This window comes from Bos javanicus, chromosome 4 (assembly GCF_032452875.1).
Source record: "Bos javanicus breed banteng chromosome 4, ARS-OSU_banteng_1.0, whole genome shotgun sequence".
Classification (NCBI taxonomy): Eukaryota; Metazoa; Chordata; class Mammalia; order Artiodactyla; family Bovidae; genus Bos; species Bos javanicus.
The window spans coordinates 106,776,786-106,799,625 of NC_083871.1; the positions used below are offsets into that span (position 1 = coordinate 106,776,786).

Genomic DNA, 22,840 nt, shown 5'->3' on the forward strand with positions numbered 1-22,840 from the left:
TCTGGAGCTCTCTCAATGGTGGGAAGACCCCCACTCCTGTGCTGATCCACCTGACCCTTGAGCAGCGCCTCATTACATCTGGGAAACGGAACAGGGAGTCAGGGCTTTCTTCCATTTTAGACTCTTGCTTGTGCCCTCACAGTAAATCACTAGGCAATTGTCTAAAGAATTTAGGATTGCTAAAACAGAAAAAGACTGGGTTATTTTGGAAGAACGTTTGATATATTTGACCAAGAGATTTTAATGTAGTTAATGTTTCATGTCAAGAAAAAATTGGATTATTCTATACCTTTTACCTGGTAGCTCAGCTGGCAAAGAATCTGCCTTCAGTGCAAGAGACTCCAGTTCAATTCTGTGGTTCACATTGCCTCCTTTTTAATAGAAATTTTTTGCACAGTTTTACTTTTCTAAAATATTGGCAAATCCCATAATCAATTTTTATTACTAACATATTAGAATTAACCACCACCCAAAAACAACAAAAGTTATTTTAAAGTACATCTTACAACAGATGGCATCTCAGAACCAAAGAACTAAGTTAGTTTTGCAGGGATCTCTTTCTAGAGATCCCTCATTTCCTTTAGGGCATTAGGCCTATAGTTGTCAGCCATCCACCAGCTTCTACTCTACTAAGGCACAAGTAACTGAACATGAGGCAACCAACCTCTTGTGGTACCTGTGCTAACTTTTGAGCTTTGGTATCATGTACACATGGATCCGTGTCCTGCTTCTGCTGCTTAGTCACAAATTATGTGAACTTGATCAGGTTACATAAAAATCTTTGGGATTAGATGGTTGGATTAGCATCATGAACTCAATGGACATGAGTTTGAGTAAGCTCTGGGAGATGGTGAAGGACAGGGAAGACTGGAGTGCTGCAGTCCATGAGGCTGCAAGGAGTCGGTCACAACTGAGCGACTGAACCGAACTAAATCTATAAACTTGCCTAATCTGTAAAATATGGGATCATAGTTGCCTAAGTACCCTAATTTATAGACAGTCTGAAATGACATGTGTAAAACAGAGTAAGTGTTCAAAAAGACTGGCTTAGCTTTTACACAAGTATTAAGCTGTTTCAGGAAGTTGCATGATAGAGGAAACAACTGGATGATTAAATGGACCATAGCACTGTGGCCGAATTTTACAGACAGAGATCTGTCTTATATGCCACAATGAGCTACAGTATAATAGCAGAAAAGTGAAAGTGAAAGTCGCTCAGTCATGTCCAATTCTTTGCAACCCCATGGACTGTATCCATGGAATTCTCCAAGCCAGAACACTGAAGTGGGTAGCCTTTCCCTTCTCTAGGAGATCTTCCCAACCCAGGGATTGAAACCAGGTCTCCCACAAATAGCCATTAAGTAAAGAGGAACCAAATAGTTATAACTGAAATGACCAAAATGAGAAGTGAGAGACGATAGAGGTACAGTGCACTTAAGTTGTGAATTAATAAATGAGGGAGGTGAGAAGAAAAGAGGTGATGAAGATGAACTTCTGAGCCTAGACAACAAGACAAGTGGGGGGTACCGTTTATTAAGAGGAATGAATTCAGGAACAGGAGTCAGTTTACCAGAGGAGGTATCAGGGAAAGAAAAATCAGTTCAGTGTGGAATAACCAAAATACTCAGCCAACGGTTGCAATTCTGAGTTATGTTGCCCTAGTATTCTAAAATCTTACCTTTAGTTATCTAAGGTCAATACTGCATCCCATTCTTGCTTTATAACGAGGAGTAGAACATGAGTGGTGCTCAACAATGATGGATGGGAAGTGGCGGAGGTTGCAGTTGCAGGCTAGGAGCCTTGTGAATAAAGATCCAGCCCAAGTGAAGAGCCACACAGCTCCACTAGGGGGCAGACGAATTGTCTCCACATTCTGCAGAAACTAGGCTTCCTGCGACAGGCGAGGAACAGAGCCTGTAGGGAAGAGCTACACGGTGGTGAAGGAAGAACTTGAATTTGATGTGTTAGTGCCTTTTCTCTGCGGAGAGGCAAGGCTGTCACCTAAAGATGTTGACTTTTCTGCTACTTCTCCTGGAACTGGGTATGGCCTTATCCCGGGGGAAATTTGGGGTGAATATGCATGCTGAGGAGTAGAGGGTCAGCAGATGAGATGACCCTCTCATGAGGATCATAATGAGATGATGAGATGACCCCAATCGAACAGCAGAGAGATGTTCTATTAGGAAATCCTAACACAGTAACTGCTGGAAGAGCAAATCCAGAGTGGAGGCAGTGCTCCAGGGCTGATTGCGAGCCAAGGTGATACTGGAGCAAATAGTAGGAGACCCTCCTGCCTGGGGACAAGCTTGTCAGCTCTCAAGGGTGTTTCTGTGTCTCTGGATCTAGGTTCTGTGTTCAGTGCTCTCGTCTCTCAAAAGCCAAGCAGGGCCATCCATCAACGCGGGACCTCTGTGACGATCAAGTGTTGTCAGGTTGATAGCCAGCTCGCCTTGATGTACTGTACCGTCAGCTTCCAGGACAGAGCTTGGTGCTGATGGCTACTGCCAATCAGGGCTCCAAGGCTACTTACGAGAGTGGGTTTACTGACAACAAGTTTCCCATTAACCACCAGAAACTGGAGTTCTCAACTCTGACTGTGAGCAATGCGAGCTCCGAAGACAGCAGCCCTTATTTCTGCAGTGCTGGAGACACAGTGCTGGGCACAGATCAAGGGTCTCAGGAAGAACCCCATTCCCTCCCAACCAGCTCCCAGCCAGGTGAGCCTGAGAACCCTGGGAGGCAGGCTGGAGGTGGGAGACCACAGAGGCAGCTGCCTGTGTGCTGGTGGGCGGGGTCGGTGTGAATGATCGGCTGGGGATGAGGAGAGAACTGGACGACCAGCTGGAGGACTTCATCCACAGACAGGAAGGGTGACTACTGGAGGCCGAGGATAAAATTTCTCCCAGAGGAATGTTTAGAAATAGTAAAGACATCAGATACAGTTTGCCTTCAAGTGGCAGAGTCAGAAATACCCTCTAAGTAATTTATCTCTGAGCTATATTTAGCCTTGGAAGGAAAGTTATGACCAACCTAGATGGCATATTCAAAAGCAGAGACATTACTTTGCCAACAAAGGTTCATCTGGTCAAGGTTATGGTTTATCCTGGTCATGTATGGATGTGGTCATGTATGGATGTGAGAGTTGGACTGTGAAGAAGGCTGAGCGCCGAAGAATTGATGCTTTTGAACTGTGGTGTTGGAGAAGACTCTTGAGAGTCCCTTGGACTGCAAGGAGATCCAACCAGTCCATCCTGAAGGAGATCAGCCTTGGGATTACTTTGGAAAGAATGATGCAAAAGCTGAAACTCCAGTACTTTGGCCATTTGATGCGAAGAGTTGACTCATTGGAAAAGACTCTGATACTGGGAGGGATTGGGGGCAGGAGGAGAAGGGGACGACAGAGAATGAGATGGTGGAATGGCATCGCTGACTCAATAGACATGAGTCTGAGTGAACTCCGGGAGTTGATGATGGACAGGGAGGCCTGGCATGCTGCGATTCATGGGGTCGCAAAGAGTCGAACACAACTGAGCGACTGATCTGATCTGATCTGATATTTAGCCTGGTCTCTATTAATATAGCTCAGAATGCACTTAGTCATATTTATATCTTACTGGTCCATTACACTGATGGCATTATGCTGATTGTTCTTGGCGAATGGGAATTATAAAGCCCTCTAGATGCCTTGGTATGATATATGGATGGCAGACCAATGTCAATCTGCAAAAATTTAGGGATCTGCCCCCTTGGTGAGCTTCTGAGTAGTCCAGAGGTGTGAGATATGCTGGAATGTCCTCCAAAGTGAGAGGCGAGCTGTTTCCAGATATGGAGAAAGAGGCACAACGCTTCGTGGGACCCTCTGGTTTTGGAGTTAACATATACTACTCTTGGGTATGCTACTCTGGCCCATTTACTATACAATCTGTCAGGCTGGGCCAGTGCAAGGCAGAGCTCGGTAGCAGAACGAGGCTATGATGGAAGCTTCTCAGCCACCAGGGTCATAAACCAAGCAGGCTCAGTTGTTCTTGAAGTGCCTGTGGCAGATATCAATGCTCTGTAGACCTCCTGACATTCCCCAGTGAGAATCCCAAGGCAGATGCTCAGAGCTCTGTTTCATGCTTTACTCCCTTCTACCTGCCAATAACTATTCTCCCTTTGAAAAACTGCGCTTTACTCTATACTAAAGGCTTATCATGGCATTCAGAATTGGACATCAGCAGACCTGCAAAACTGTAAAGTTGAAGACGAATGGAGAATTCTGTTATGAAGTGGAAAATGTATCATTTCAGTTCAGTCACTCAGTCATGTCCGACTCTTTGCGACCCCATGCATCACAGCACGCCTGGCCTCCCTGTCCAGCACCAACTCTCGGAGTTGATGCAGACTCACGTCCATTGAGTTGGTGATGCCATCCAGCCATCTCATCCTCTGTCATCCCCTTCTCCTCCTGCCCCCAATCCCTCCCAGCATCAGAGTCTTTTCCAATGAGTCAACTCTTTGCATGAGTTGGCCGAGTACTGGAGTTTCAGCTTTAGCATCATTCCTTCCAAAGAACACCCAGGGCTGATCTCCTTTAGAATGGACTGGTTGGATCTCCGTTTATTAAGAGGAATGAATACAGGAATAGGAGTCAGTTTACCGGAGTAGGTATCAGGGAAAGAAAAATCAGCTCAGTTTGGAATAACCGAAATACTCAGCCAACGGTTACAATCCTGAGTTATGTTATCCTAGTATTCTAAAATCTTACCTTTAGTTATCTGAGGTCAATACTACATCCCATTCTTGCTTATACCGAGGAGTAGAATATAAGTCGTGCTCAACAATGTTGGATGGGGAATGGCAGAGGGTGGTGATGAGACCAAAGTTGAAGGCTGGGAACCTAGTGAATAAAGATCCAGCCCAAGTGAAGAGCCACACAGCTCCACTAGGGGGCAGAAGAATTGTTTCCATGTTCTGCAGAAACTAGGCTTCCTGGGACAGGCAAGGAACAGAGTCAGTAGGGAAGAACTACATGGTGGTGAAGGAAGAAGAACTTGAATTTGATGTGTTAGTGCCTTTTCTCTGCGGCGAGGCAAGGCTGTCACCTAAAGATGTTGACTCTTCTGCTACTTCTCCTGGGACTGGGTACGGCCTTATCCCGGGGGAAATTTGGGGTGCTGAGGAGTAGAGGGTCTGAGGCCCCCAGTCAGCGGATGGGAGAGATGGTCATTTAGGGAATCTTAACACAGTAACAGCTGGAAGAGCAAATCCAGAGTGGAGGCAGTGCTCCAGGGCTGATTGCGAGCCAAGGTGAGACTGGAGCAAACAGTAGGAGACCCTTCTGCCTGGGACAAGCTTGTCAGCTCACAGGTGTTTCTGTCTCTCTGGATCTAGGTTCTGTGTTCGGTGCTCTCGTCTCTCAAAAGCCAAGCAGGGCCATCCGTCAACGTGGGACCTCCGTGATGATCGAGTGTCAGGTCGATAGCCAGGTCAATTTCATGTACTAGTACCGTCAGCTTCCAGGACAGAGCTTGGTGCTGATGGCTACTGCCAATCAGGGCTCCAAGGCTACTTACGAGAGTGGGTTTACTGACAACAAGTTTCCCATTAGCCGCCCAAAGCAGGCGTTCTCAACTCTGACTGTGAGCAACGTGACCTCCGAAGACAGCAGCTCTTATTTCTGCAGTGCTAGAGACACAGTGCTGAGCACAGATCAAGGGTCTCAGCAAGAACCCCTCTCCCACCCACCCAGCTCCCAGCCAGGTGAGCCTTAGAACCCTGGGAGGCAGCTGGATGGGGCAAACCACAGAGGCAGCTGCCTGTGTTTTGGTGGGCGGGGGTTGGTGTGAATGGGTTGGCTGGGGATGAGGAGGGAACTGGGTGACCAGCTGGAGGACTTCATCCACAGACAGGAAGGGTGACTACTGGAGGCTGAGGATAAAATTTCTCCCAGAGGAGTGTTTGGAAATAGTAAAGACAATCAGATACAGTTTGCCTTCAAGTGGCAGAGTCAAAAATACCCTTTAAGTAATTGATTTCTGAGCTATATATAGCCTGTTCTCTATTAATATAGTTCAGAATGCACTAAGTCATATTTATATCATACTGGTCCATTACACTTATGGAATTATGCTGATTGTTTTTGGTGAATGGGAATTATAAAGCCCTCTAGATGCCTTGCTATGATATATGGATGGTGGACCAATGTAAATCTGCAAAAATTCAGGAATCTGCCCCCTTGGTGAGCTTCTAAGTAGTCCAGAGGTGTGAGATATGCTGGAATGTCCTCCAAAGTGAGAGGCGAGCTGTTTCCAGACATGGAGAAAGAGGCACAACGCTTCGTGGGACCCTCTGGATTTTGGAGTTAACATATACTACTCTTGGGTATGCTACTCTGGCCCATTTACTATACAATCCGTCAGGCTGGGCCAGTGCAAGGCAGAGCGCGGTAGCAGAACCAGGCAATGATGGAAGCTCCTCAGCCACCAGGGTCGTAAACCAAGCAGGCTCAGTGGTTCTTGAAGTGCCTGTGGCAGATATCAATGCTCTGTAGAGCTCCTGACATTCCCCAGTGAGAATCACGAGGCAGATGTACAGAGCTCTGTGTCATGCTTTACTCAATTCTATCTGCCAATAACTTTTCTCCCTTGAAAAACTGCTCTTGGCTCTTTACTAAAGGTTTATCATGGCATTCAGAACTGGACATCATCAGACCCGCAAAACTGTAAAGTTGAAGACGCATGGAGTATTCTGTTATGAAGTGGAAAATGTATCATTTCAGTTCAGTCACTCAGTCGTGTCCAACTCTTTGCGACCCTATGCATTGCAGCACACCTCCCTGCGTCCAGCACCAACTCCCGGAGTTGACTCAGACTCCCATCCATCGAGTCGGTGATGCCATCCAGTCATCTCATCCTCTGTCATCCCCTTCTCCTCCTGCCCCCAATCCCTCTCAGCATCAGAGTCTTTTCCAATGAGTCAACTCCTTGCATGAGGTGGCCAAAGTACTGGAGTTTCAGCTTTAGCATCATTCCTTCCAAAGAACACCCACGGCTGATCTCCTTTAGAAAGGCTCTCTGTTTATTAAGTGGAATTAATTCAGAAATAGGAGTCAGTTTACCGGAGTAGGTATCAGAGAAAGAAAAATCAGTTCAGTGTGGAATAACTGAAATACTCAGCGAATGGTTGCAATCCTGAGTTATGTTACCCTAGTATTCTAAAATCTTACCTTTAGTTATCTGAGGTCAATACTGCATCCCATTCTTGCTTTATACCGAGGAGTAGAATATAAGTAGTGCTCGACAATGATGGATGGGGAGTGGCAGAAGGTGGTGATGAGACCACAGTTGGAGGCTGGGAGCCTAGTGAATAAAGATCCAGCCCAAGTGAAGAGCCACACAGCTCCACTAGGGGGCAGAAGAATTGTCCCCATGTTCTGCAGAAACTAGGCTTCCTGGGACAGGCCAGGAACAGAGTCAGTAGGGAAAAACTACACGGTGGTGAAGGAAGAAGAACTTGAATTTGATGTGTTAGTGCCTTTTCTCTGCGGAGAGGCAAGTCTGTCACCTAAAGATGTTGACTCTTCTGCTACTTCTCCTGGGACTGGGTACGGCCTTATCCCGGGGGAAATTTGGGGTGAATATGCATGCTGAGGAGTAGAGGGTCTGAGGCCCCCAGTCAGCGGATGGGAGAGATGTTCGATTAGGGAATCCTAACACAGTAACAGCTGGAAGAGCAAATCCAGAGTGGAGGCAGTGCTCCAGGGCTGATTGCGAGCCAAGGTGATACTGGAGCAAACAGTAGGAGACCCTCCTGCCTGGGGACAAGCTTGTCAGCTCACGGATGTTTCTGTCTCTCTGGATCTAGGTTCTGTGTTCGGTGTTCTCGTCTCTCAAAAGCCAAGCAGGGCCATCCGTCAACGCGGGACCTCCATGATGATCGAGTGTCAGGTCGATAGCCAGGTCAATTTCATATACTGGTACCGTCAGCTTCCAGGACAGAGCTTGGTGCTGATGGCTACTGCCAATCAGGGCTCCAAGGCTACTTACGAGAGTGGGTTTACTGACAGCAAGTTTCCCATTGACCGCCCGAAACTGGAGTTCTCAACTCTGACTGTGAGCAACGCAAGCTCCAAAGACAGCAGCTCTTATTTCTGCAGTGCTGGAGACACAGTGCTGGGCACAGATCAAGGGTCTCAGCAAGAACCCCTCTCCCACCCACCCAGCTCCTAGACAGGTGAACGTTAGAACCCTGGGAGGCAGGCTGGAGGGGGAAACCACAGAGGCAGCTGCCTGTGTTTTGGTGGGTGGCGTCGGTGTGAATGGGTCGGCTGGGGATGAGGAGGAAACTGGGTGACCAGCTGGAGGACTTTATCCATAGACAGGAAGGGTGACTACTGGAGGCCAAGGATAAAATTTCTCCTAGGGGAGTGTTTAGAAATAATAAAGGCAATAAGATACAGTTTGCCTTCAAGTGGCAGAGTCAGAAATACCCTTTAAGTATTTTATCTCTGAGCTATATTTAGCCTGTTCTCTATTAATATAGTTCAGAATGCACTTAGTCATATTTATATCTTACTCGTCCATTACACTGATGGCATTATTCTGATTGTTTTTGGCGAATGGGAATTATAAAGCCCTCTAGATGCCTTGGTATGATATATGGATGGCACACCAATGTACATCTGCAAAAATTCAGGGATCTGCCCCCTTGGTGAGCTTCTGAGTAGTCCAGAGGTGTCAGATATGCTGGAATGTCCTTCAAAATGAGAGGCGAGCTGTTTCCAGACATGGAGAAAGAGGCACAATGCTTCATGGGACCCTCTGGATTTTGGAGTTAACATATACTACTCTTGGGTATGCTACTCTGGCCCATTTACTAAACAATCCGTCAGGCTGGGCCAGTGCAAGGCAGAACACGGTAGCAGAACGAGGCTATGATGGAAGCTTCTCAGCCACCAGGGTCATAAACCAAGCAGGCTCAGTTGTTCTTGAAGTGCCTGTGGCAGATATCAATGCTCTGTAGATTTCCTGACATTCCCCAGTGAGAATCATGAGGCAGATACACAGAGTTCTGTGTCATGCTTTACTCCCCTCTATCTGCCAATAACTATTCTCCTTTTGAAAAACTGCTCTTTACTCTTTACTAAAGGTTTATCAGGGCATTCACAACTAGACATCAGCAGACCTGCAAAACTGTAAAGTTGAAGACGCACGGAGTATTCTGTTATGAAGTAGAAAATGTATCAGTTCAATTCAGTCACTCAGTCGTGTCCAACTCTTTGCGACCCCATGCATCGCAGCACGCCAGGCCTCCCTGTCCAGCACCAACTCCCAGAGTTCACTCAGTCTCAGGTCCATCGAGTCAGTGATGCCATCCAGCCATCTCATCCTCCGTCATCCCCTTCTCCTCCTGCCCCCAATCCCTCCCAGCATCAGAGTCTTTTCCAATGAGTCAACTCTTTGCATGAGGTGGCCAAAGTACCGGAGTTTCAGCTTTAGCATCATTCCTTCCAAAGAACACCCAGGGCTGATCTCCTTTAGAATGGACTGGTTGGATCTCCGTTTATTAAGAGGAATGAATTCAGGAATAGAAGTCAGTTTACCGGAGTAGGTATCAGGGAAAGAAAAATCAGCTCAGTTTGGAATAACGGAAATACTCAGCCAACGGTTGCAATCCTGAGTTATGTTACCCTAGTATTCTAAAATCTTACCTTTAGTTATCTGAGGTCAATACTGCATCCCATTCTTGCTTTATACCGAGGAGTAGAACATGAGTGGTGCTCAACAATGATGCATGGGGAGTGGCAGAGGGTGGTGATGAGACCACAGTTGGAGGCTGGGAGCCTAGTGAATAAAGATCCAGCCCAAGTGAAGAGCCACACAGCTCCACTAGGGGGCAGACGAATTGTCTCCACATTCTACAGAAACTAGGCTTCCTGCGACAGGCGAGGAACAGAGCCTGTAGGGAAGAGCTACACGGTGGTGAAGGAAGAAGAACTTGAATTTGATGTGTTACTGCCTTTTCTCTGCGGAGAGGCAAGTCTGTCACCTAAAAATGTTGTCTCTTCTGCTACTTCTCCTGGGACTGGGTATGGCCTTATCCCGGGGGAAATTTGGGGTGAATATTCATGCTGAGGAGTAGAGGGTCTGAGGCCCCCAGTCAGAGGATGGGAGAGATGTTCATTTAGGGAATCCTAATACAGTAACAGCTGGAAGAGCAAAACCAGAGTGCAGGCAGTGCTCCAGGGCTGATTGCGAGCCAAGGTGATACTGGAGCAAATAGTAGGAGACCCTCCTGCCTGGGGACAAGCTTGTCAGCTCTCAAGGGTGTTTCTGTCTCTCTGGATCTAGGTTCTGTGTTCGGTGCTCTCGTCTCGCAAAAGCCAAGCAGGGCCATCCGTCAACGTGGGACCTCCGTGATGATCGAGTGTCGTCAGGTTGATAGCCAGCTCGCCATGATGTACTGGTACCGTCAGCTTCCAGGACAGAGCTTGGTGCTGATGGCTACTGCCAATCAGGGCTCCAAGGCTACTTACGAGAGTGGGTTTACTGACAACAAATTTCCCATTAGCCGCCCGATCCTTGCGTTCTCAACTCTAACTGTGAGCAACGCGAGCTCCGAAGACAGCAGCTCTTATTTCTGCAGTGCTGGAGACACAGTGCTGGGCACAGATCAAGGGTCTCAGCAAGAACCCCTCTCCCACCCACCCAGCTCCCAGCCAGGTGAGCCTGAGAACTCTGGGAGGCAGGCTGGATGGGGCAAACCACAGAGGCAGCTGCCTGTGTGCTGGTGGGCGGGGTCGGTGTGAATGGGTCAGCTGGGGATGAGGAGGGAACTAGGGGATCAGCTAGAGGACTTCATCCACAGACAGGAAGGGTGACTACTGGAGGCCAAGGATAAAATTTCTCCCAGAGAAGTGTTTATAAATAGTAAGACAATCAGATACAGTTTGCCTTCAAGTGGCAGAGTCAGAAATACCCTTTAAGTATTTTATCTCTCAGCTATATTTAGCCTGTTCTCTATTAATACAGTTCAGAATGCATTTAGTCATATTTATATCATACTGGTCCCTTACACTGATGGCATTATGCTGATTGTTCTTGGCGAATGGGAATTATAAAGCCCTCTAGATGCCTTGGTATGATATATGGATGGCAGACCAATGTCAATCTGCAAAAATTTAGGGATCTGCCCCCTTGGTGAGCTTCTGAGTAGTCCAGGGGTGTGAGATATGCTGGAATGTCCTTCAAAATGAGAGTTGAGCTGTTTCCAGACATGGAGAAAGAGGCACAATGCTTCGTGGGACCCTCTGGATTTTGGAGTTAACATATACTACTCTTGGGTATGCTACTCTGGCCCATTTACTATACAATCTGTCAGGCTGGGCCAGTGCAAGGCAGAGCTCGGTAGCAGAACGAGGCTATGATGGAAGCTTCTCAGCCACCAGGGTCATAAACCAAGCAGGCTCAGTTGTTCTTGAAGTGCCTGTGGCAGATATCAATGCTCTGTAGACCTCCTGACATTCCCCAGTGAGAATCACGAAGCAGATGCACAGAGCTCTGTGTCATGCTTACTCCCTTCTACCTGCCGATAACTATTCTCCCTTTGAAAAACTGCTCTTTACTCTTTACTAAAGGCTTATTGTGGCATTCAGAACTGGACATCAGCAGACCTGAAAAACTGTAAAGTTGAAGACGCACAGAGTATTCTGTTATGAAGTGGAAAATGTATCATTTCAGTTTAGTCACTCAGTCGTGTCCGACTCTTTGTGACCCCATGAATCGCAGCACGCCCGGCCTCCCTGTCCAGCACCAGCTCCCGGAGTTCATTCAGACTCACGTCCATCGAGTCGGTGATGCCATCCAGCCATCTCATCCTCTGTCATCCCCTTCTCCTCCTGCCCCCAATCCCTCCCAGCATCAGAGTCTTTTCCAATGAGTCAACTCTTTGCATGAGGTGGCCAAAGTACCGGAGTTTCAGCTTTAGCATCATTCCTTCCAAAGAACACCCAGGGCTGATCTCCTTTAGAATGGACTGGTTGGATCTCCGTTTATTAAGAGGAATGAATTCAGGAATAGAAGTCAGTTTACCGGAGTAGGTATCAGAGAAAGAAAAATCAGCTCAGTTTGGAATAACGGAAATACTCAGCCAACGGTTGCAATCCTGAGTTATGTTACCCTAGTATTCTAAAATCTTACCTTTAGTTATCTGAGGTCAATACTGCATCCCATTCTTGCTTTATACCGAGGAGTAGAACATGAATGGTGCTCAACAATGATGGATGGGGAGTGGGGGAGGCTGCAGTTGAAGGCTAGGAGCCTTGTGAATAAAGATCCAGCCCAAGTGAAGAGCCACACAGCTCCACTAGGGGGCAGAAGAATTGTCCCCATGTTCTGCAGAAACTAGGCTTCCTGGGACAGGCCAGGAACAGAGTCATAGGAAAGAGCTACACGGTGGTGAAGGAAGAAGAACTTGAATTTGATGTGTTAGTGCCTTTTCTCTGCGGAGAGGCAAGGCTCTCACCTAAAGATGTTGTCTCTTCTGCTACTTCTCCTGGGACTGGGTATAGCCTTATCCCGGGGGAAATTTGGGGTGAATATGCATGCTGAGGAGTAGAGGGTCTGAGGCCCCCAGTCAGAGGATGGGAGAGATATTCGTTTAGGGAATCCTAACACAGTAACAGCTGGAAGAACAAATCCAGAGTGGAGACAGTGCTCCAGGGCTGATTGGGAGCAAGGTGATACTGGAGCAAATAGTAGGAGACCCTCCTGCCTGGGGACAAGCTTGTCAGCTCTCAAGGGTGTTTCTGTCTCTCTGGATCTAGGTTCTGTGTTCAGTGCTCTCCTCTCTCAAGAGCCAAGCAGGGCCATCCGTCAACGCGGGACCTCCATGACGATCGAGTGTCATGTCGATAGCCAGCTCACCTGGATGTACTGGTACCGACAGCTTCCAGGACAGAGCTTGGTGCTGATGGCTACTGCCAATCAGGGCTCCAGGGCTACTTACGAGAGTGGGTTTACTGAGGACAAGTTTCCCATTGACCGCCCGAAACTGGAGTTCTCAACTCTGACTGTGAGCAACGCGAGCTCCGAAGACAGTAGCTCTTATTTCTGCAGTGCTGGAGACACAGCGCTGGGCACAGATCAAGGGTCTCAGCAAGAACCCCTCTCCTTCCCACCCAGCTCCCGGCCAGGTGAGCCTGAGAACCCTGGGAGGCAGGCTGGAGGGGGAAACCACAGAGGCAGCTGCCTGTGTGCTGGTGGGTGGGGGTTGGTGTGAGTGGTCGGCTGGGGATGAGGAGGGAACTGGGTGACCAGCTGGAGGACTTAATCCACAGACAGGAAGTTGACTACTGGAGGCCGAGGATAAAATTTCTCCCAGGGAGTGTTTAGAAATAATAAAGACAATCGGATACAGTTTGCCTTCAAGTAGCAGAGTCAGAAATACTCTTTAAGTATTTTATCTCTGAGGTATATTTAGCCTGTTCTCTATTAATATAGTTCAGAATGCACTTAGTCATATTTATATCATACTGGTCCATTACACTGATGGCATTTTGCTGATTGTTCTTGGCGAATGGGAATTATAAAGCCCTCTAGATGCCTTGGTATGATATATGGATGGCAGACCAATGTCAATCTGCAAAAATTTAGGGATCTGCCCCCTTGGTGAGCTTCTGAGTAGTCCAGAGGTGTGAGATATGCTGGAATGTCCTCCAAAGTGAGAGGCGAGCTGTTTCCAGACATGGAGAAAGAGGCACAACGCTTCGTGGGACCCTCTGGTTTTGGAGTTAACATATACTACTCTTGGGTATGCTACTCTGGCCCATTTACTATACAATCCGTCAGGCTGGGCCAGTGCAAGGCAGAGCTCGGTAGCAGAACGAGGCTATGATGGAAGCTTCTCGGCCACCAGGGTCGTAAACCAAGCAGGCTCAGTTATTCTTGAAGTGCCTGTGGCAGATATCAGTGCTCTGTAGAGCTCCTGACATTCCCCAGTGAGAATCACGAGGCAGATGCACAGAGCTCTGTGTCATGCTTTACTCCCTTCTACCTGCCAATAACTATTCTCCCTTTGAAAAACTGCTCTTGGCTCTTTACTAAAGGTTTATCATGGCATTCAGAACTGGACATCAGCAGACCTGCAGAACTGTAAACTTGACGCATGGAGTATTCTGTTATGAAGTGGAAAATGTATAATCAAGACCAAATTCTAGCACAGCTGGAAAGAGGCACAATTCAATTGCAAGAGCAAGTCCCAGTTTTACGATACATACTCTTATTACACTCAGACCTTCCCCTCAGTCTACAGTTTTGTGGGAATTTCTCTGTTCCCTAGTTGAAAAGCCATGAGCCTGTTTCTGGGTAGGCTTGCACTTTATTCTGGAATCATCACTCCATTTTAACACAAGTGTGGTTCTGAAAGGTGGTGACAAAGGAAAATCTTCAGCAGGTCCAGAACTTCAGTCCCGAAGGATAGATCTAGCCCGTGTTCAGCTTTCTTTCAGTGTCATCTAGACTCTAGCCATTCATTCACATTTCCCCCCATTTTGCTCTGTCTACTCTGTTAGGGGGTCATTCCTTTAGACTCTCTGTCCCATTTACTGATTCACACCTTAGCTCCAATAACCTGTTTCACCTTCCAATCGACTTTTTAAACTTTATTTTCATGTCTAGGAAATCTACTTGGGTCTTTCACATATGTGAGCCGTCATTTTTTAAAAATTAACCACTTATTTTTGGCTGCGCTGGGTCTTCATTGCTGCATGTGGGCTTTCTCTAGCTGCAGCGCGAGAGCTTCTCCTTGCGGTGGCTTCTCTTGTTATGAAGCCCAAGCTCTAAGGCACGCAGGCTTCGGTAGTTGCAACACGTGGGCTCAGTAGTTCCGGCCCATGAGCCCTAGAGCACGTTGTGGAGCATGGGCTTAATTGCTCCACTGCACGTGGGATCTTCCCAGACCAAGGACTGAACATATGTCCTCCGTCTTGGCAGCCAGATTCTTAACCACTGGACCACAAGGGAAATCTGATGAGTAGTCATTTTTAAAGAACCTTGCTCCACATGTATTTTATTTCTGTAAGGACAGGTGGCTCAGTGGTAAAGAATCCGCCTGCCAACGCAGGAGACACAAGAGAGGCAGGTTCAATGCCTGGGTCAGGAAGATCCTCTGGAGTAGGAAATGGCAACCTACTCCAGTATTCTTGCCTGGTTGGACAGAGGAGTCTGGCTGGCTACAGTCCATGGGGTTGCAAAGAGTTGGACATGACTGAGCACTGAAGAAAATTAAACTTCTACTTGGAATTTTTATCTATTCATGACAACCTCAGTTTTCTGGTGGTTTCTGCTGCCTCTTACTCAGAGTGGCTTCTTATGCATTATGTAATTTGATATTATAAATTTATCGTTGGGAATCCCCTAAATCTTGGAGTAAAGGTAGGCTTTCCAGGAAATATATATTTTTGGCTCTGTCAAGCAACTGGGATGCAATAGACTTGATGTTTTCTTTTGTAATTCTCAGTGTCCATCTTTATGGCCATACAGTGTCTATGCAAAACCCCAGTGGGCTGACTACTCGGTGGCCATGAATATTCAGAGGAAACTACTTAAAACCCCCCAGCCAAAGCCAAGAAGACCAAGGAAAGTAATAGTCCCTGTCAGTTGCCTGAGAGGTTAGCTTTGTAGTTTTCCTGTCACTAAGTGTGTTCTGTTCGTGCATCCTGGCTTGAGGAAGGAGCAATTCCCATCACGCTCCTAGTGCGGTACAAGGTCCAGTGGGTCTCAGCCAGTTCGTACACATGCTGATTCTCCTGGTCACCAGGATCCACATGTGCACCTGTTTGATGGAATGGATCAAAAATGCTGGCTTCCCTTCCTGTTTCCTGCTCCCATTTCCCCAGGAAGTGGGCAAATTCACCTACAGATAAGCTTTGGACTGTGAACCCCCTCCTATAGGATGGCAAAATTTTCTCCTAAGAAGCAGTAAAAACACTGTGGTTAGGAACTTGATCTCTGTCCTCAGGCAGACCTGAATTTAAAATGGATTAAAAATCTAAACGTAAGACCAGAAACTATAAAACCCCTAGAGGAGAACATAGGCAAAACACTCTCCAACATACATCACAGCAGGATCCTCTATGACCCACCTCCCAGAATATTGGAAATAAAAGCAAAAATAAACAAATGGGACCTAATTAAACTTAAAAGCTTCTGCACAACAAAGGAAACTATTAGCAAGGTGAAAAGACAGCCTTCAGAATGGGAGAAAATAATAGCAAATGAAGCAACTGACAAACAACTAACCTCAAAAATACACAAGCAACTCCTACAGCTCAACTCCAGAAAAATAAATGACCCAATCAAAAAATGGGCCAAAGAACTAAATAGACATTTCTCCAAAGAAGACATACAGATGGCTAACAAACACATGAAAAGATGCTCAACATCACTCATTATCAGAGAAATGCAAATCAAAACCACAATGAGGTACCATTTCACGCCAGTCAGAATGGCTGCAATCCAAAAGTCTACAAGCAATAAATGCTGGAGAGGGTGTGGAGAAAAGGGAACCCTCTTACACTGTTGGTGGGAATGCAAACTAGTACAGCCACTATGGAGAACAGTGTGGAGATTCCTTAAAAAACTGGAAATAGAACAGCCTTATGATCCAGCAATCCCACTCCTGGGCATACACACCAAGGAAACCAGAATTGAAAGAGACACATGTACCCCAATGTTCATCACAGCACTGTTTATAATAGCCAGGACATGGAAGCAACCTAGATGTCCATCAGCAGATGAATGGATAAGAAAGCTGTGGTACATATACACAATGGAGTATTACTCAGCCATTAAAAAGAATTCATTTGAATCAGTTCTAATGAGATGGATGAAACTGGAGCCTATTATACAGAGTGAAGTAAGCCAGAAAGAAAAACACCAATACAGTATACTAACACATATATATGGAATTTGGAAAGATAGTAACAAGAACCCTGTGTACGAGACAGCAAAAGAGACACTGATGTATAGAACAGTCTTATGGACTCTGTGGGAGAGGGAGAGGGTGGGATGATTTGGGAGAATGGCATTGAAACATGTATAATATCATGTATGAAATGAGTTGCCAGTCCAGGTTCGATGCACGATACTGGATGCTTGGGGCTGGTGCACTGGGACGACCCAGAGGGATGGTATGGGGAGGGAGGAGGGAGGAGGGTTCAGGATGGGGAACACATGTATACCTGTGGCGGATTCATTTCGATATTTGGCAAAACCAATACAATATTGTAAAGTTTAAAAATAAAATAAAATTAAAAAAATAATAAAAAATAAAACTTGGCTCCCCTGCTTCATCACCAGGTATAACCTTGAACAAGTTACACAATCTCATATTCATACATATAATATCCTCATATATAAAATAAGGATAATAGTGATGCAAAAATATAAGGAATGGGATTTTCATAAGACTGAGATGAAGTCATCCATGTAAACCACACAGCACTGTGCCTGGTAGAGATAAAACACACATTTTAATTAATATCTAAATTTATTTCTCACTGTGACACATGACATTTTACCATTAACAATTCCATCCTCAAGATTAAGTATTGCCCTCTCTGGGAAATTTTTATTTATTATTGTAACTGTTTCTCTTTATTTCAACTATTTCTTTAACAAAATTAATGCATAGTGTAAAATACACAGATTATTAAACTGAGGAAAATTAAAATCACTATTTAAATGAGATTATATAATATGATATGTATTTTATAATTCATTCTCTTAACCCAACAATATTTCATAAATGCCATGTCAAAAGATAGCGCTTACATTAACTTATAAGAATATTTCAGTGTATCTATGACCCTCCTTTAAATACAACTTTTTACATTAAAATTAATACCAAGGTGAAGTATCCATATGCTAGATGATAGGGTAATTTAATTTAAAAAGCAGTCATTGTAGGTGTCAATTTATTTCTCTCTATATTTTTTTTTTTTTTTTGCTGTGCCATGAAGCCTGTGGGATCTCAGTTCCCCAATCAGGAATCGAACCCTCGACCCTGCTTTGGAAGTGTGGAGTCCTAACCACTGGATCACCAGGGAAGTCCCTGTGTCAATTTATTTCTGTTGTAGACTGGACAGGGAATGGCAAAAGCACTCCTTTCCCCACCTTCACAGGGCTGATATCTTGTTATCCAGGTCTCAACTCAAATACCATCTCCCCAGAGAGAGCTTTCCTAACCTTCTATGCTCACATAGTACCTGTGGACCCAGCCACTAGCTACTCACATTTATTATCACTTTATCCCATTTCAATAATGCCTAATCATCAGTCAGTTCAGTTCAGCCACTCAGTCATGTCCGAGTCTTTGCGGCCCCATGAACTGCAGCCTGCCAGGCTTCCCTGTCCATCACCAAATCCCAGATCTTGTTCAAACTCATGTCCCTCAAGTCGGTGATGCCATCTGTCATCTGTGGTTCACTTCTCCTCCTGCCTTCAATCTTTCCCAGCATCAGGGTCTTTTCCGATGATCTAATCATTGGAATATAATCAATTAATCATTATAATTTGATATAAATAGTTGATCCTTGAACTAGGTACAGATTAGGGACACTAACCCTCTGCACAGTTGAAAATCCACATATAACTTTGTAGGGACTCCTTGGTATCTAAAGTTCCACATCCTGTATTTAACCAGCCTCAAATCATGTAACACTACAATAGTTATTGAAAAAAAATTCCATGTATAAGTAGACCAGGGCAGTTCAAATTCCATCTTGTTCAAAGATCAACTATATATATTATATACACATCATATATATATATATAAAGATACATATATATTTTTTAATGTACTGTCTGCCTCTCACAGTCATATCTCCTTTCATATGTGTGGACATGCACACGCATAAATACACATTGTTATTGTTTAATTGCTAAGTTGTGTCCAACTCTTTGCAACTCCATGGACTGTAGTCAGATAGGCTCCTCTGTTCATGGGATTTCCCGGGCAAGAATATGGGAGTGGGTTGCCATTTTCCTTCTCCAGGGGATCTTCCCGATCCAGAGTTTGAACCTGCATCTCCTGCATTGGCAGGTGAATTCTTTTACTGCTGAGCCAGCAGGGAAGTCTGTAAATACACCCAGATGCCATGAAAGAACAGACCTTTTACTATTACCTTCCTTGCTGTTTCCATACAGGTTAGAAAAATTACAGGAACATCACAGGAACACAGGAAATAGTTCCTTAGTGCTATGGACTGAACTGTGTTCCTCCAAAATTTATATGTTGTAATCCTAACCCCCAGTCCCTCAGAATGTAATAGGATCTTTAAATAAATAATTTAATTGAGGCCATTAGGGTGGCCTGTAAGCCAATCTGACCTTGTTCTTATCAGAAGAGATTAGGATATATAAGGAGAGCCCCTAGGGAGGTACCCACAGAGGAAAGGCCACGTGAAGTCAGGGAAAAGATGACCGTCGGCAACGCAAGGAGAGAGACCCCTGGAGAAACCAACTCTATTGACACTGCTGACAAAAATAATAAATGATCTGAAATAGGGATAGAAACAAGTTTTATTTAAGCCAAACTGAAGCCTAGAATCCAAAAGGCAGCCTCTAAGACAACTCTGAGGAGCTGCTCCAGAGAAGCAGGGTTTTCAGCCCAGTTTTATATCTTGGCAGAACAAAGAACATTAAGCAAGTCAGGAATACATTCCCTCCAGGTTTGAAAAAATAGATCAGCAGAACTCAGTGAGTCAGTATGGCGCTGGTCCCTGGGAAGGGAGTCATGTCATCAAAGGAGCACCAGCCCTGGTGTCCCAGGAAGGGGGGCATTTTATCTTTTAACACAGACATCTTTTTACTTCCAGTCAGTAAAGCACTTTTTAAAAGTAAAGTACTTTTCTTTACTAAGTAAAGCAGATGTACAGTGTATGTTTGATAGGCCACAAATAGGCTGTTTTAGTTGGTATAAAATTCAAGTTAACTCATGTATAAGCCAGAATGACTTCTCCATGACTCAATATATGAAAAGTTTCTTCTATCAACACCTTCCTTGATCACACACTTCTCAGCTCCCAAAACTGTGAGAAGATGGATTTCTGCCATTATTTTGTTAAGGCGGCCCTAGCAAACTCACACACTGAGTCAATAAATAGGATTCAGAAGAATGAAAAATCTGCCTAGCCATGTGGACTGCCGTGGAGAAGAGCACTACAGAACGTGAGTTTAGGCAATGTAAGGCCACTAGAAATGAACCAAGTCATTCTAACAGGGGACAGAGGCTCTTACCTCTCTATCTGAGCAGATGGTGGCCCAAAACATGAGCCGGCCCCCTCTGCCCCCTACCTTCACCCTGCAGGCTGGGAAAGGAAACAGATGTGACGTTTCTCATCCTCTAAAGCCAGGCTTCCTATGAAGACCCCACAACAAGGGGTCAAAACAAAATAGCATATTTTGATATTTCTGCAAAAAAAAAAAGCCTCTGTGATGGAGGCTCCACAACTGGGTGAGCACAACCTGCCTTTGACGTGGCCCAGAGGGGCCCAAGGCCATGGCAAGGTGGGGCTGGGGGGTGGTGCCAGGTGCCAGATTAATTCAAGCTTCTTCCTCTGCCAGGGAAGCCAGCATCAGGAGGGATCCGGATGTAGTTTGTTCCCTGGCCTGACCCCTGAGCTGCCATCTGCAGTGATTCCCACACTTCACAGCACTTTCCCTGTCCTCCAGTGGCCTTAAGGTCAGCTCCGCCATTTTTAGATCTATGTTCTCAGGCAAGACGGAACCTTTCTGACGCCTGGTCTCAGCCTCTGTAACAGGAAATAATATTCTGCGCACCTCACGATGAAAACATGAAAAGGGAAGCTTGAAATTCAACACAAAGGAAAATCAGCATACCACCGCTGCTTGTGTGTGTGAAATCTCTTTAAAAGCTGTTGCTGCTGCTGCTAAGTCGCTTCAGTGGTGTCCGACTCTGTGCGACCCCATAGACGGTAGGCCGTCAGGCTCTCCGGTCCCTGGGATTCTCCAGGCAAGAACACTGGAGTGGGTTGCCATTTCCTTCTCCAATGCATGAAAGTGAAAAGTGAAAGGGAAGTCGCTCAGCCGTGTCCGACTCTTAGCGACCCCATGGACTGTAGCCTACCAGGCTCCTCCATCCATGGGATTTTCCAGGAAAGAGTACTGGAGTGGGGTGCCATCTCCTTCTCCAAAAAGCTGTTGGGTGCTATACAAATACAGCAGTATTGCCACCTCGAGAAGAGCCCGTCAGGGATTAGAGGGTGTGCAGCTCTGAGGAGTGGGTGTCCTGTCGTGGAGAAGCTGGCTTCCAGCTGTGCCAGGCACCAGACCAGAAGATACCCTGTGGGTCCCTCTCCACCCAAGAGCCCGCCCCCCCCCCCATTTCTCCCTGTTCACTCTATTTCCATTTACTCTGTCCTTCCAGCCTACTTCCTGTCTTGCCACCAGACTTCTGAGCTTTTCTGCCTTTGTTCACCATCTTCAGAACATTCACTCATTTTTACCTTTCTGAGAGTACCTATATAGACTCTGCCCATTCCTGCCCAACAGGAGGCCCTGAGTTCAGAGGAGGTGAGCAGGAGAAGCCTCTTCATGGGAAGCTTGTCAACCTGGCTCACAAGGTTAGGTTCCAGCACAGACTCTAGTTACATCTCTATACCCCCCTGGCCAAGTGGTGCCTCATTAAATTACAAGAGTCTGTCTTGACAGGCATGGCAGGTTGCAAAGTGAGATAATTTCCAGGAAGATTCACTCTGCACTGAGCCCAGCAAAAGAGTCTCACTGCATCAAAAAAAAAAAGAAAAGAAAATTCCAGAATCCCCCCACTTTCAACGTTGTTTTTAATCACTCAGTTTCATGGACAGAGGAGCCTGATGGGTTACGAGGCTGCAGAGTTGGATCGACTGAGCGCATGTGCACACATTCTCAACCTTTATCGCGCACCAGTTTCTCTACTTACCGCTGATTCCCTGATAAGGACTGAGATTTACCATTGTTCAAACCTTTTTTCTAAAATCTGATCTGGAACATATAATTCTGGCTCAGGCTGTCAGTTCCTAGCAGGTGTGGGCAATTTTCATCACCATTAGTGCAGGCTCCCAGGGTGACCAGGAGGCTGCTTAAAGAGAACCCAAGGCTGCGTGAGTGATGAGAAAGACAAGTGTCTTGATAGTGAGGAAGAGGAGGAATACGACACTGGTCTCTTATTACCCCAGTGCATCAGGTAAATGCCTACTTAATCCTTGGCCTCTCCTCCCTCCAAATGCCTCCCCCGACCCAGTCCCTCAAGCTCCGGTAGGAAGGAGAGCCAGCTTGAAGGCCCAGACTCACAAGAAACTCTGCCTCTTCCTTCTCATGACTTCCTGGTGTTGGGGTCCTGGTTGCCTAAGGCTTGGGCTTTGACCTTCTGACCCCGTAGTTTAGACTTGACCAGGTTCTTTTTGTGTACAGGTATGACATAGGCAAGACTTCTTTCCTCTCATGGGACCTCAGGATACCGAGCGGCCAAGTTTGCTACTAATATCAGCCCTTCCTTAAAGTAAGTTGAGTAAATCTCCATGAGGTCAGAGGATCCCCAGGGTCCCGGGTCATTCTGCTTTCCCTTCCTCCTCATTTCCATCATCCGCTCGGTTTAAGAAGGCTCAGCTGTGGGAAGTGGGGTCTTGGCTTCCCCTGTGTGCCTCACCCCAGAACATCCTCCTAAGAGTCAGCTAGTCTTCCTCTGTGTCCTCAGAAAGTAAGTTTCCTTATCACCCGGAGGTCATGAATCCACAGAGTGGCCAAACACAGCAGAACTGATGCAAGAGTCCAGGACAAGGGAAGCTGCAGGTGTGTTT

At 46.1% G+C, this 22,840-nt stretch overlaps 3 gene segments (V, D, J or C); all 3 read left to right on the top strand.

Annotated features, from left to right (window-relative positions):
* LOC133246536 (T cell receptor beta constant 1-like) overlaps positions 1 to 22,840 on the top strand; it is a 64,697-nt gene that overhangs the window by 24,608 nt on the left and 17,249 nt on the right.
* LOC133246543 (T cell receptor beta variable 29-1-like) lies at positions 7,225 to 9,976 on the top strand. The segment is given in 2 exon segments: positions 7,225 to 7,585; positions 7,846 to 9,976. Coding segments are annotated over 2 exon segments (399 nt in total).
* On the top strand, positions 11,730 to 13,282 carry LOC133246540 (T cell receptor beta variable 29-1-like). The segment is given in 2 exon segments: positions 11,730 to 12,544; positions 12,806 to 13,282. Coding segments are annotated over 2 exon segments (489 nt in total).